A 14,844-nucleotide genomic window follows, 5' to 3' on the forward strand; every position below is an offset into this window, starting at 1 on the left:
TCTGAAAACAGCACTTCAGGGTGTTCTGTTGGCACCAATGAAAACAACCCAGAGATTTAATCCATTCAGGGACGAGTTGACCCAGTTCGGCAACACATTCACAGCCTTTGGCAGGATGCTTTGGTCAAGGTGACTGGAAGACATTTCCTGTCTTCCCAGAATAGATCATTTTGACCCCAAGTGAAGGCAGAAGAATGCTGAGCTCCTCTTGCACTTGAAAGAGGGCCAGACACAATGGGTTCAGGGACCTCCCCTGGCTCCACGAGGGGATGAGCCAGCTCTGCTGTTACCAGTACTGACCAGAGAGAAGAGCGGAAGACTAGAGAGGTTTCAGGGTAGAGAGGAGAGTTATCAGTGTCCACCTGAAGACCAGCTGAGCTCCGAAAGGATCCCCTGTAAACCCTGGGTCGCCAGCAAGAAGAGGAATCAGCCAGCTGCTGCAGCTTCCTGTCCCCCCTTACTGCTGGTTCGAGCCGGCCGAGGAGACACCAGGAGAGACAGAAGGAGGTTCAGCTTTAATCTCTGCTCTTGTGAAAGGACTTGTTAGTTTCCTGCGGGTCCAGAGGACACACAGAGAGCTAGGTTTGAGCCACGTGGCTGGTGCACCCCAGAGGATCAGCTTCAAGGTGAGGGGACCTCAGCCAACAGGAGACTGTCTTATCTTCCAGAATTGATCACCAGATGTTGGGGGAGGTCAACTGCAGGTGGGTTTTCTATCAAGCAGCCATGGAGGTGGCTCTCAGGCAAGGCAGGGCCGCAGTGAGCAGGTGTGTTCTGCACAACCATCTTCTCTCTGACATATAGCTCAACCACATGTCCAAACCCCTTGCCATTGTAGGTGGATCTGTGACTGAGCTCTAGCCAGTGGGATATAAGCTGAAATGATATACGGAGCTTCTGGGTCTGGTCCATAAAGACCACCCACTCGAGTTCCTTTGTGTATCCTCCTCCATCTGGCTTTCTGGTCATGGTGACGTGAAGCCACATGTTAAAGATGGCAGGACCTCTTTCTGCCTGGGGCCCTGAATGATGCTGTGGAGGAGAGCTGGCCTCTAATACATTCTCCCACCTACAGTTGTTATGTGAGCAAGAAATGAATATCCTTGGAAAGAAAGCTATGACAAACATAGACAGCATATTGGAAAGTAGAGACGTCACTTTGCCGACAAAGGTCTATCTAGTCAAAGCTATGGTTTTTCCAGTAGTCATGTACCAGATGTGAGAGTTGGACCATAAAGAAGGCTGAGCACCGAAGAATTGATGCTTCTGGATTGTGGTGCTGGAGAAGACTCTTGAGAGTCCCTTGGACAGCAAGGAGATCAAACCAGTCAATCCTAAAGGAAATCGACCCTGAACATTCATTGGAAGGACTCATGCTAAAGCTCCAATAATTTGGCCACCTGATGTGAAGAACTGACTCAGATTGAGGGCAGGAGGAGAACAGGGTGACAGAGGATGAGATGGTCTTATGGTATCATTGACTCAACAGACATGAGTTTGAGCAAACTCTGGGAGATAGTGAAGGACACTGAAGCCTGGTGTGCTGCAGTCCAAGGGGCTGGAAAGAGTCGGACACGATGGAGTGACTGAATGGCAACACATCTATTAATCTGTAGGAGTCTCAAATCTCCACCAGACCCTGCCTCGGTCTTGAGGGCAGTTCTGGAGTCTGACCTGGGTTCAAACATGATAGTCCCAGTCCTGACTGTGGGAAAGGAACTTAGCATCCTGACCTCAGTTTCCCCATCTGAAAATCTGGCACAAGACCCAGCTCCTAGGGTCGAGGTGAGGACTGAAAGAATCACGTACATCTAGTTCCTGGCACAAGCGAGGAGGAGCCCCTTAATCTTTGTGATTTCAAACACAGGTAGAGGAAGGGAAATGATTAAAGGGATAGGAAGCCGCTGGAACAAAGCTCTAAGGAGTGTCCTGCTGGGAGTTTCCTGCGCTCCCTCTGTGCCCTGTACTGGTCCACAGAATGGCCCACCTCAAACAGGGCTCTAATCATATCAGCCCCCCCGCTGGGAAGCCTCTGATGGTGGCTGCTACTGATGAGATAAAAGCCAAGCGCCTCAGCCTGGCAACTGCAGCCCTTAAAGAACCCTCCCTACCCAGCTGGCTCCCGTGTCCTCTGTCTGCCCACCCTGCCACAGCAGATTCCAGACAAGCCCCAAAGTCTGTGGGTACCATGTTCCTGGATAACCCTGAGCTCCCTGTGTTGGAGGCGAATCTCACTTGATTGTGACCATAAAATCGACACTGAATACAATATATAGAATTCTAGTTAACTTCAACATTTGCTTTTCACTGTTGCTATTGTTCAGTCGCTAAGTCATGTCCAACTCTTTGCGACCCCAAGGACTGCAGCACGTGAGGCTTCCCTGTTCTTCATTATCTTCCAGAGTTGGCTCACACTCATGCACAGGCAGTGATGTCATCCACCCATCCCATCCTCTGTTGCCCCCGTCTCCTCCTGCCCTCCATCTTTCCCAGTATCCGCGTCTTTTCCAGTGAATTGGCTCTGCATATCAAGTGGCCAAAGGATTGGAGCTTCAGCTTCAGCATCCGTCCCTTCCAGTGAATATTCAGGGCTGATTTCCTTTAGGATTTGATATCCTTGCTGTCCAAGGGACACAAGAGTCATCTCTAGCACCACATGTGAAAGCATCAATTCTTCGGCACTCAGCCTTCTTTATGGTCCAGCTCTCACATCCTTACATGACTACTGGAAAAGCCATAGCTTTGACTAGATGGACCTTTGTCACCAAAATGATGTTTCTGCTATTTTTTAATATGCTGTCTAGGTTTGTCATAGCTTGCCTTCCAAGAAGCAAGCGTCTTTTAATTTCATGGCTGCAGTCATCATCCACAGTGATTTTGGAGCCCAAGAAAACAAAATCTGTCACTGCTTCCACTTTTTCCCCATCTATTTGTCATGAAGTGATGGAACCAGAGGCCATGATTTTAGGTTTTGGAATGCTGAGTTTTAAGCTAGCCTTTTCACTCTCTTTCACCCCCATCAAGAGGATTTCCATATATTTATATAAAAGTAGAATTATAAGTCATAAATGAAGTTTATCTCCAATTGTCCACAAGCCCCACCACTCCTTACTACATCACTGTATGACCCACCTTCTCCTCTGTGTCATCATATATATGAATGGGAAAGAGAGCTGTTTTTAGTTCTGCCTTCAATGAGACAAGCCAACATTTCTGTAGATTCTATTATTAACCTTGAGGGAACAGTTAAACTTTGTTTTTAAAATCATATTTTAAATGTATGTTTAGCTTGGCAAATAATACATGGATACATGCTCAATGAAAAATTTTCACACAATTCAGAAAAAGTAGAAAGTTCCCCATGACTTTCCTCAAACCATCAAGCCCCAGTCACATTCCAGATTCCTCCTTAGAGATAAAACTTGGGTTGGTTCGATGTGTGTCCTCCAAGACATGTTTTCAGACATACGTGTGTGTGTGTGAGTGTGAGTGTGTGTGTGTGTGTGTGTGTGTGTGTGACTGAAGAGGTGAGCATGTGAGGAGGGATGATGCCAAGCCAAACTTGGGTCCGCTACCCCATCTGCTGACACTGGCTTGTGATGAAGAAACATGCGGTTTATTGCAGGTACCAAGCAAGGAGTCCTGGAACACTAGTGCTCAAAAGCACCCCAACTCCCTGCTGGGTTTCAGGGAGATGAGCTTGTTTATTGGCTGTGCTGGGTCTTCACTGCTGGGCGGGCTTTCCTCTAGTTGCAGTGAGTGGGGGCTGCTCTTTGTTCTGGCTCACCGGCTCTAGAGCACAGACTCGGTAGTTGTGGCACACACACTGGCTTGGTTGCTCCACAGCAAGTGAGAGCCTTTGGGACCAGGGTTTGAACCCATGTCCTCTGCATTAGCAGGCAGATTCTTTACCACTGAGCCACCAGGGAAGCCCCAGGGAGACATTTTTTAAGGCCAGGTGGTGGAGGGGAGCCATGGAGTATATGATCAGCTCCTGCACAGCTCTCTGTTGGTTGATGGTGACTTAACAGGGTGATGTCCCAGGGGCTAACATTATCAATCCTTAGGCACCTGTAGGTCTGGGGGCCATGTGCTCATGGGCATCAAGCACTTCTTCCATTTGGTATGGGTTTTAGCATCTGTGAAACAACTCAGGAAATGTGCATCAGATACTGTCATCCAGGTACTTCAGAGAGGAGCTAAAGCAGAGGCTATGGGGAGCGGTCTGTCCTAGGAAGGCCCCACAGGGCCCTGCTCAGTTATAAGAATATATAATGTGTATGTGTGTGCTGTGCTTAGTTACTCCGTCGTGTCTGACTCTTTTGTGACCCCATGGACTGTGGCCTGCCAGGCTCCACTGTCCATGGGATTTCCCAGGCAAGAATACTGGAGTGGGTTGCCATTTCCTTCTCCAGGGGTCTTCCTGACCCAGGGATCAAACCCACATCTCCTCTGTCTCCTGCGCTGGCAGGAGGATTCCTTACCACTGAGCCACCTGGAGAGCCCCAAATGTTTACATGCTTCAGTTAATTTCATTAGAATATTGGTATCATTGTATGCTGGAGAAGGAAATGGCAATCCCTTCTAGTAGTATTGTCTGGAGAATCCCATGGACAGAGGAGCCTGATGGGCTTCAGTTTATGGGGTCGCAGAAGAGACAGACGTGACTCAGCGATTGAACAATAACATTGTGTGGGTGCTGTTCTCCGTGTTTTCTTGTCCATTAGCGGTATGTGTTGTAGAATTTTTCATGTCACAATGTTGGGATTCAGCCCCTTCATTCTGGTTGTAGCATACTGTTTTATAATGTGGCTGCATTGTAATTGATTTGGCTTAGAGCATCGGAAACTGGCAGTCCAGCAGCCACATCCAGGTTACACGTGTTGTGTTTCGCTGGAACCATTCTTTGCTTTCCTAATTTGAATGCAAATGGCTTTAACAATGTTTGAGAAATGTCCTTTTCTGTTCTGGTACCAATGGTCCTAAGTGCTGGGCAGCAAAGTCGAGACATGTAACGAACAGAATTTTGGACTCAGTGGGAGGAGGAGAGGGTGGGGTGATTGGAGAGAACAGCCTTGAAACATATACATTACCATACGTAAGGTAGACAGCCGATGGGAATTTGATGTATGATGCAGGGTACCCAAAGTTGGTGCTCTGTGGACAACCTGGAGAGACAGGATGGGGAGGGAAATGGGGGGCGTTCAGGATGTAGGGGACACATGTATACCTATGGCCAATTTGTACTGATGTATGGCAAAAAAAAATCACAATATTGTAAAGTAATAATCCTCCAATTTAAATAAATTTAAAAATGTTTTAGAAGCATCTTGTTATCACCAACAGTGCTTCCGTGAACAGCCACGCCTACTCCTCTTTGTTGGTGTGTGTTTATCTAAGGAAGAGGCAACAAGCAGGCTTGCCTAATAGGGAGGAATGAAAGGGGTCGTGAGACCCAAAATGCACAGCGTTAGGAGACTCAGGCTAAGATTATGAAGCGGAGGAAGTTAGAGAGGGCACCTGAGGACTGTACTGTCGTGCACTGCTAGGCACACGCAGCTGTTGAATGTATGATTCATTTTACACACGCGTGCGTGCACACACACGCACACATACACACACACACAGCTATGTAGCCAGGGACCTTCTGCACTTGTGCTTTGGGGATATGGCCACTTTTTTGGGGACCAGCTGCTCTCCCAGCCCCAGTGTGGAAAGGACAGAGGGCAGAGAGGGAAAGGAAGGTAAGGGTGGGGGGGCGTGCCCGGGGCTCCGACATTCATCACACCTTGGTGGTTTCCCCAGGGCTGGCCCCCGGACTCGTGCCTTGCTAAACCTCAGGACGCTAACTAATGCATCCTCTTGGCTGAGGTCGGTCCAAAGGCTGCCCTCCTGTTTAGCAGGCTGATGATGCTTGAAAGCTGACCAGAGGGAAGCGGACACTGCCTCAGCTTCTTCTGGGGCTGATGGCTTCAGCAAGGGCTGGTCTAGTTCCTTGAGGGTGAGCATGGGAGTGAGGGTAATGGGAGCCAGGCAGGTGGGGCTACAGGCCTGTTCATCTAACTCAGGAACCCATGCATTCTTAAGCCCTTAGTTGGATTCACAGCTGTGAGCTGGTATTGGCTTGTCTTAGTGAGCTTGGGTTACTTGGGTTACAAAATACTATAGACTGGGTGGATTAAACAACAGGGGTTTGTCTCTCCCAGTTCCAGAGGCTGGAAGTTCGCCATCAAGGAGCCAGCAGGGTTGTGTCTGGTGAGAGTTCTCTCTGCGGATTTCACGTGGTCGCCTTCTTACTGTGTCTTCATATGGCATTTTCTTGGTGCAGGAAGATGAAGAGAGAGATAGGAGGCAAACTCTGGTGTCTCATGAAGGCCCTAATCCCATCCTGGGGGCCTCACTCAGACCCCATCTAAACCTAATCATCTCCCAAGGCTCACCTCCAAATACCGTCACATTGAGGGTTAGAGCTTCATGAGTTTGGAGTGGGAGCAGACTCAACTCACTTCATAGCTTACTGGTAGGAAAATATGGCTGAGGATGGCCAGGTCAGTCTCAGGTATAAGTGGAGAGTTGTGGGGGAGATAATAACACCCTGCTGCTGCTGCTGCTAAGTCGCTTCAGTCGTGTCCGACTCTGTGCGACCCCATAGCCGGCAGCCCACCAGGCTCCCCCGTCCCTGGGATTCTCCAGGCAAGAACACTGGAGTGGGTTGCCATTTCCTTCTCCAGTGCATGAAAGTGAGAAGTGAAAGTGAAGCTGATCTGTCGTGTCCGACTCTTAACACCCTGTCTGCCCCTAAATAGGAGATTCCCTCTCTGTATATATGAACTGGGGGCACATGTGTGTGCTAAGTTGCTTTATTGATGTCCAGCTCTTTGTGACCCTATAGACTGTAGCCAGCTGTAGCCAACTCTAGCCCGCCAGGCTCCTCTGTCCATGGGATTCTGTGGGCGAGAATACTAGAGTGAGTTGCCATGCCCTCCTCCAGGGGATCTTCGCTGCCTAGGGATTGAGCCCACCTCTCTTATGTCTCGTGCATTGGCAGGCAGGTTCTTTACCACTAGTGCCACCTGGGAAGCCACCTTGAACATGGTGGGTGGAGTCTAAATCCAGTCCTTTAGTGCAGAGTGGGCTGTGGGTAGGAGCCTGAAAGTCCGTGACTTTTTCTTGAGCTTAAATCTAACTTCCTCTACTGAATAATGTTCTGAGCTGGAAAAGATTACTTTTCTTCTAAGCCCAATATTCTCAGCAATGAAATGGGATAATAAAAGTTGTTCTGGGGATGACATAAAGAGCATGGCACAATCCTTGGCATCACTCTTTAGTGCAGAGTGTGTGGAGGCATTTTGGAACAGAAGGTTGCAGTTTCTGTAGTTTGTAGTTTGTACCTTTTCAGAACACTGACTCAAAACTTTAAGGGAAAAAGAACCCTCAGTGTCTTCAATGCCTTTGCTTTTTTGGTGTTCAGTTAATCATTATCAGTGCATGGGCACTGCACACAGCCCTTCCCCTTTTTTCTTCCTGGCAAGATTGTTATAATGTGTTGAAAATATTAATTATCCTCTTCACCTTATTCACAGGACTGGAAAAACAAATCTTGCTCCTGTGCTTGATAAAAGGAAAAACACCTCCGTGTGTGTGTGTATGTGTGTGTTTCCCACCCATTGTCCCCTCGGGTCATAACAAATTATTGATGCCAGTTCCTTTCAAAAGACAATTAATCCAATTACCTTCTTGTTGAATCAATACTAATGTCTTTTTTCCTTTTAACTTGCAGGTTTCAGCAAGCCTGGCTGCCAGCAAAACTGAGGTAGGAAGTGTGGTTCTGTTGCCTCTTTGGAGGACTTTCTGAAACCTTTTTCTTCTGTGATGCATGAAGTGGGGGCTGCGGCTGTGACTGTGCTCTGCACAGTCTCCTGGAGATCTATCTCGTGTGTAGTCATTTGTGTGGCTTCCGCGGTGCTGGGTTTGGGGCTGACTGGGTCGCCCCTGGCACTCTCTGTGGACTGTGTGCTGAGTAGCCTGATAAAGATGGTGGATGACCTCAAAGCTGGGTCTCCCACTTGCTTCTGTCTTGGTGACTCCAGAGTCTGGATATCCACATGATGATTCTAGCTCCATCGAGACAAGTCCTTGCTTCAGCAGTGAGACCTCCATCTGTCTCTCTGGTGGTTTCCATTCTTTCCCTCTTTTTCCTCTCCCAGTTCACCCTCTGGGGCAGTAAGGGGACTGTGACTGATGCTGACAGTAGGTAGAGAATTTAAAAAGATGTTTATCAGCAGTCACCAGCAGGGTGACCATCCATGAGGAATTGTACATGATGTCACTGAGTGGGTACATGCAAAATACACCCAGGGCCATGGAACCATCATCCCAGTTGCAAGTTACCAGATGTTTTGAGCAATAGGCATTGACCAGGGCCTCCACAGCCTCAGTTCTGTGTGACTTCAGGCATCCATCACGTTCCCTGCTGAAACTCACTTTTCTTACGTACTCAGTGAGGGTAACTTGGCTCCTTTGGACCCATCACGTGGTTGTCACGGGGTCATATGGAATAAACAGTGTGAAGGCAGATGCTGGCAGCGTTCTACAAAACTTGACGGGAGATTGTTGCAAAGAGTGGAAACCAGCTCAGATGTCTGCATCCTTGGACAGGATAGCTTGATGTGCAAAAGTGTTCCAGAAACTGTGGTTCACTGGGCTCCCCAGGTGGCGCTAGTGGTAAGAACCCACCTGCCAATGCAGGTGAAGTAAGAGACGCTGGCTTTATCCCTGGGTGGGGAAGATCCCCTGGAGGAGGGTATCACAAACCACTCCAGTATTCTTGCCTGGAGAATCTCATGGACAGAGGAGCCTGACGGGCTACAGTCCATAGGGTCACAAAGAGACAGACACGACTGAAGCGACTTGGCACGTGGTTCACGAGTGGTGTGAATGTTGCTTTAGATGCCTGGCGAGGCAGATCACTGGGAGGAGAAGAAGGTCAGGATGCAAAAGGATGGAGTGGGGTGAGGAGCTGCTAGTGCCACCTGCTTCCTGATGATCTTGGGGCAATTCCTCAGGCCAGTCATGTGTCCACCCAAAGCTCCTCTCCTCATTTTCAGAGTGAGAATGGCAATACCTCACACAAGGTTGCTGAGAGCATTCAAAGGGCCATGCTGTGTTCACTCTTTTGATTTACTCTCAACAGAGAACCAGTTTCCATGTATCCAGTGCCTACCATATACCATTCACCATGTAAAGATTTCACATGCATCACCTTATAAAATCCTCACAGAAATCTCAGGATGTATCCACTGTTATAGTCCCCATTTCACAGAAAAATAAACTGAGGCTCAGAGAGACTCAATGACTTTCCTTGAATAATTTGGCTAATGAGAGAGAGAGAGAGAGTGAGTTGGGATTTGTAATGGTGTCCAGCAAGGTACAAAGGGCTGGCTGTTAACTTCCATGCCATGTGTCTTAGTCGGTTCATGGACTGGGGGACTTAAACAACAGAAATTCATTTTTCAGCGTTTAGACAGATGGGAAGTTCAAGATCAAGGTCCTGGCAGATCCGGTGTCCACTGAAGACCCTCATTCTGGTTTTCAGATAGTTATCTCATTGTATCCTCAGATGACATGGGAAGCCGAGAGAAAGCAAGTTCTTCTGTCTCTTTGTTGTGGTTGCTCAGTTGTGTCTGACTCTTTGTGACCCCATGGTCTGCAGAAGGCCAGTCTTTCCTGTCCTTCACTACCTCCCGGAGTTTGATCACATTCGCGTCCATTGAGTCGGTGATGCTATCAACCATCTCATCCTCTGTCACCCCCTTCTTTTCCTGCCTTCGATCTTTCCCAGCATCAAGGTCTTTTCCAATGAGTCAACTCTTCGCATTAGGTGGCCAGAGTATTGGTGCTTCAGATCCAGCATTAGTCCTTCCAGTGAATATCTAGTATCCAATTAATATCCAATATCTCTTCTTACAAGGGAACTAGTCCCACTCCTGAGGTTTAATCACTTCCAGACCCGCCCCCTCCCTACCTCTTAACGCCATCACCTTGGGGGACAGGATCTCAATATATGAAAGCAGCATGTAAACCACCCAGATCACGGTGCATAGTGGGTGTTGCTAAATTGTTGCTCCGTCACTCCCTGGGGGCTGACTCTGCTTTCTGTCAGTAGATCATATCTGCATATGTCTCATTGCTCTAGAATCAGCACCATGGACAGATGCCTGTTTCCTATGATCCCCATCCCCTGGAGAAGAAAATGGCGACCCACTCCAGTATTCTTGCCTGGAGAACTCCATGGACAGAGGCATCTGGCAGGCCACAGTTCATGGGGTCACAAAGAGTCGGACACGACTGTGCTGAGGGACTAATGTTTCACACACTCATCTTGTCTACCCCTCAACCCCCCAGGAACAGCCTCACATTTGTGCTTCATTTGGCAGTTTAAAACAAATAAGCAACAATAAAACACCTTTACATATGTTGCCCCTTTTCAATTTCACAGAAATCACACATGGCAGGATTTTTGTTATCCTTATTTCCAAATTAAAAATTGGAGTTTTGGAGACTTGCAATACTTTAAACTTAGTTGCAATAATGTTTAATATTCTAGGAATTCCACTCCTGCTTGTGTGCCCAAAGGCCACCAAAAGACGTACACAATAATTTTCATAGAATCTTTTTTTATCATAGCCAAAAAATAAACAATGTCCATTAACAGGATAGTGAATAAATTGTGATATAGTCATACCATGCAATATAGGATTCTAATCAAAAATAGTTATCAATGAATATAGGAAATAGCCTTTATGAATTTTAGATATATATATGTTTAAATATTATGACTTTTAAAAAAGTTTTTGTTTATTTTTGGCTGTGCTGGGTCTTCATTGCTGCATGAGTTTTTCTGTAATTATGACGAGCGGGGGCTACTCTGCAGTTGCGGTTCACGGGCTTCTCAGTGAGATAACTCTTCCTGTTTCGGAGCCTGGGCTCTAGGGCACCGGGCTTTAGTAGCTGCAGCCGGTGGGCTTCAGTAGTTGTGGCCTCCAAGCTGTAGAGCGCAGGCTTAGTAGTTGTGGTGCACGGGGTTTAGTTGCTCTGTGGCGTGTGGGATCTTCCTGGATCAGGGATCGAACTCGTGTCTCCTGCGCTGGCAGGGGGATTCTTTACCACTGAGCTACCAGGAAAGCCCAGAGTAATAATGTTGAGTTGAAAATACATCCTGTATGATTTTGTTTACATATAAAACAGCACTCACCTCTGAGTGGGTGATAAAAGTAACCCTAAAGGGTTACCTTTAGGCCAAGACACAAGAGAGCCAGCTGGGCAATGGGAATACTCCACACCTTTGTCTAGATATAGTTACATAGGGTACCATCATGTGTAAAATTTATGGAGCTCTGCACCTAAGAAGAGTGTACTTTATGGTATATAATTTGTATACCAAGGAAAACAATGAAGTTACCTGGTTAAAACAAAAAGCAGCAACAAAAATGAAAAAAAAAACCAACAGCATAAAAAAAGTATAACACAGATATGAAAACAAGGGAATGAGGAAGTGTAGCGCTCTCATCATAGAGACAAAACTGTAGATCAAAAATAGCCTAAGCTCACCCATTCATCACCCATTTATTCATTCATTCATTTTAATTCCAGAATCCTATGTCACAGATGGAACAGGTTTAAAACACACACACAAAACTTTTCCTTTCTCCTAACCAGTGTTGCCAAGGCTAAGTTATAATTGTTGGAGCCAGATCATATTTTTTGCACTACTGCAGGGAGGTAACCTTTTATTAATTGAATTTCTAATGGCAATTCATCAAAGCAAGCGATCACCGTTATTTAATGTGTGATCCATATTCATGGCCTGCTCTGTTAGGTAAATAATAGTGGCTCTGAGAAAGTGCTTCTGTGAGGTCCTTTTCCTTCTCAAATGACTTTCCTTTTTTTCCCTCTAAGTACAGACAAACAGTTGTAATTTAAACAGAACAAACCCCACCTGTGGAGGAGACGTTGGTAAAGGCAGACAAGAAGAATTACAAACCCACAGAAGCAGTGAGAATGAATGGCTTTGCCAGTTCCCTTTCTCTCTGTAGATTGACAGTGGATATGTGAATAACGTTTGCTAAATCTGGACTTTGAAAACATGACAGCGAGCTGTTTGTGCCAATAATTTTTCATGGCATACGCCACCCCTCCCCACCCCACACACAGTTTTAATAAGATGGCACATGGACTATTGAGAAATGTTAAAACCCTGCAGAGGAAAGAGCTTTATCTTCTGACCAAATTCTGCCCAGCAATGTTTATGACAGCTGAAGAATTTATCTTAAATTCCCTCTGCTTGCTGCAAAGCACATGGCCCTTTGTCCCCAAGCAGCCTGTAAGAACCAAACTAAGATGTCACATACATAATATAACAGATAAATGGCCCAATTTTCATGTCCACATGATGAATGGAATGCAAGTTCAGCACACACATATTTGCACATTAATTGGCCCTGCATGGTTCCATTTTGTTCCTGAGTTGCTACTGTACGTCTCCTGGACTCTTTCCCCTTCGGAATCGTTAAGCCTGTTTTATCGCACAAATGCATACACATCTCCCCCCCGTTTGTCGTCACGCAGCTTGCCCTGCTGTGAGAGAACCAAGTAACCTGGGCGCAGCCACTGGATTGCAAATGCCTGCATCTGAGTTCTCTCCACCTCCGACTACAGGGCGGCTCAGAGATCTGAGACCCAGCCCTGCGGTGGCTGCACTGGCAGCCAGACAAAGGAGGTTGCAGGCAAGGATGTTTGGAAAAAAAATCATTTCTTTTCAGTTACCAGTTGGTTTCTTGCCTCACCTTAATGATTTCCTGTTGATAGTTTAATGGCAATATAAACCCCGTGGAAGGCCTCAATTTTGACAAATTGGCCAGCTCCTATTTCATGGCAAAGCAAGCGAAGTGAGATTGATTGATATTACCGTCTCGCTATCCCAAATAATTGCAGTGGGAAGCAGGGCAGGTGGCAGAACCTGGTGGCCACAGAGAAAGGTACGTGGACTCTTGCTTCCACAGTCCCTGTGTCCATCTCGAGGGAAGCTTGAACCCAGGCCAAGGAATCGTGCATTTTTCTTGTTTCAATCCTGAGTCTCAGAAAAGCAGATCTGGGGGTTACAGAGCCTCTGAATACTCTGGCCCAGTTGGAGAGAAGCCAGAACTTTTGAGAAGAGACTGAATTTCTTTCACTGTGAACAAAAGGCCAGTCCTGGCTATTCCAAATCACTTGAGAAGTGAGAACATTTTACAGGAGAAAGTTGAGCTACTGTGCCAAGAGGGTTACAGTGGGGAAAGCCGCATGCTCTGGAGTCTTAGAGATGGGATAAGAATCATGGGTCAACAATTTATAAGTTATGTGCCTGCGGTCAAGTCACTTCACTGATGAACAGGTCTCTTATCTGTACAATGGCAAGAATGAAAACCATCCCCTCAAAAGATCGATTTGAATTTGAAAATTTCATAATCCGAAGACAGTACCTGGCACAGAACAAATGATCCACAATTGTTATTTTGCTTCTTCACACAACCCTGTGTCTTTCATCTCTTATATAAAGTATGAGCATAAATAAATAACTAGAAGTTTAGCTTGAGACCCGTGGCTTTGAAAATGTGCTTTGGTGATTTTGCATCATGGTGGACCTACACCTTAAGCAGGCAGTTTATTTAAGTGCAGGTCAGGAAGCAACAGTTAGAACTGGACATGGAACAATAGACTGGTTCCAAATAGGAAAAGGAGTACGTCAAGGCTGTATATTGTCACCCTGCTTATTTAACTTATATGCAAAGGACATCATGAGAAACGCTGGGCTGGAAGAAGCACAAGCTGGAATCAAGATTGCCGGGAGAAATATCAATAACAGATGACACCGCCCTTATGGCAGAAAGTGAAGAGGAACTAAAGAGCCTCTTGAGGAAAGTGAAAGAGGAGAGTGAAAAAGTTGGCTTAAAGCTCAACATCCAGAAAACGAAGATCATGACATCCGGTCCCATCACTTCATGGCAAATAGATGGAAAAACAGTGGAAACTGTCAGACTTTATTTTTTTGGGCTCCAAAATCACTGCAGATGGTGACTGCAGCCATGAAATTAAAAGACCCTTACTCCTTGGAAGGACAGTTATGACCAACATAGACAGCATATTAAAAAGCAGAGACATCACTTTGTCAACAAAGGTCTAACAAGGCTATGGTTTTTCCAGTAGTCCTGTATGGATGTGAGAGTTGGACTATAAACAAAGTGAAAGTGAAAGTGAAGTCGCTCAGTTGTGTCAGACTCTTTGCGACCCCATGGAAGAAAGCTGAGCACCAAAGAACTGATGGTGTTGGAGAAGACTCTTGAGAGCCCCTTGGACTCCAAGGAGAGCAAACCAGTCAATCCTAAAGGAAACCAGTCCTGAATATTCATTGGAAGGACTGATGCTGAAGTTGAAGCTCCAATTCTCTGGTCACCTGATGGGAAGAACTGACTCATTGGAAAAGACAGTGATGCTGGGAAAGATTGAAGGCAGGAGGAGAAGGGGACAACAGAGGATGAAGTGGGTGGATGGCATCACTGACTCAATGGACATGAGTTTGGGTGAACTCTGGGAGTTGGTGATGGACAGGGAGGCCTGGCGTGCTGCAGTTCATGGGGTCGCAAGGAATCAGACACACCTGAGCGACTGAACTGAACTGAATTCACATTGGAGTCCATGGCCCTCTTCTCTCCATCAAGGGCAAGTTCCACTTGAAGATCAGCAAAGCTTTCCAATGAGCACACAGACCTTGTCTAATTTGCCCAATCACATTTTGAGAGTCTTCTC

At 46.6% G+C, this 14,844-nt stretch overlaps 1 protein-coding gene across 12 annotated transcripts in view; it reads left to right on the forward strand.

Annotated features, from left to right (window-relative positions):
• The window catches only part of RBFOX1 (RNA binding fox-1 homolog 1), a 2,416,982-nt gene that overhangs the window by 578,956 nt on the left and 1,823,182 nt on the right, over positions 1-14,844 (forward strand). For all 12 annotated transcript variants that reach the window (XM_060406050.1, XM_060406058.1, XM_060406056.1 and 9 more), the window contains exon 4: positions 7,781-7,813. In XM_060406050.1, coding sequence (XP_060262033.1) covers positions 7,781-7,813 — 33 coding nt within the window. The remainder of the gene's footprint in view (positions 1-7,780; positions 7,814-14,844) is intronic.

This window comes from Ovis aries, chromosome 24, assembly GCF_016772045.2.
Source record: "Ovis aries strain OAR_USU_Benz2616 breed Rambouillet chromosome 24, ARS-UI_Ramb_v3.0, whole genome shotgun sequence".
NCBI lineage: Eukaryota > Metazoa > Chordata > Mammalia > Artiodactyla > Bovidae > Ovis > Ovis aries.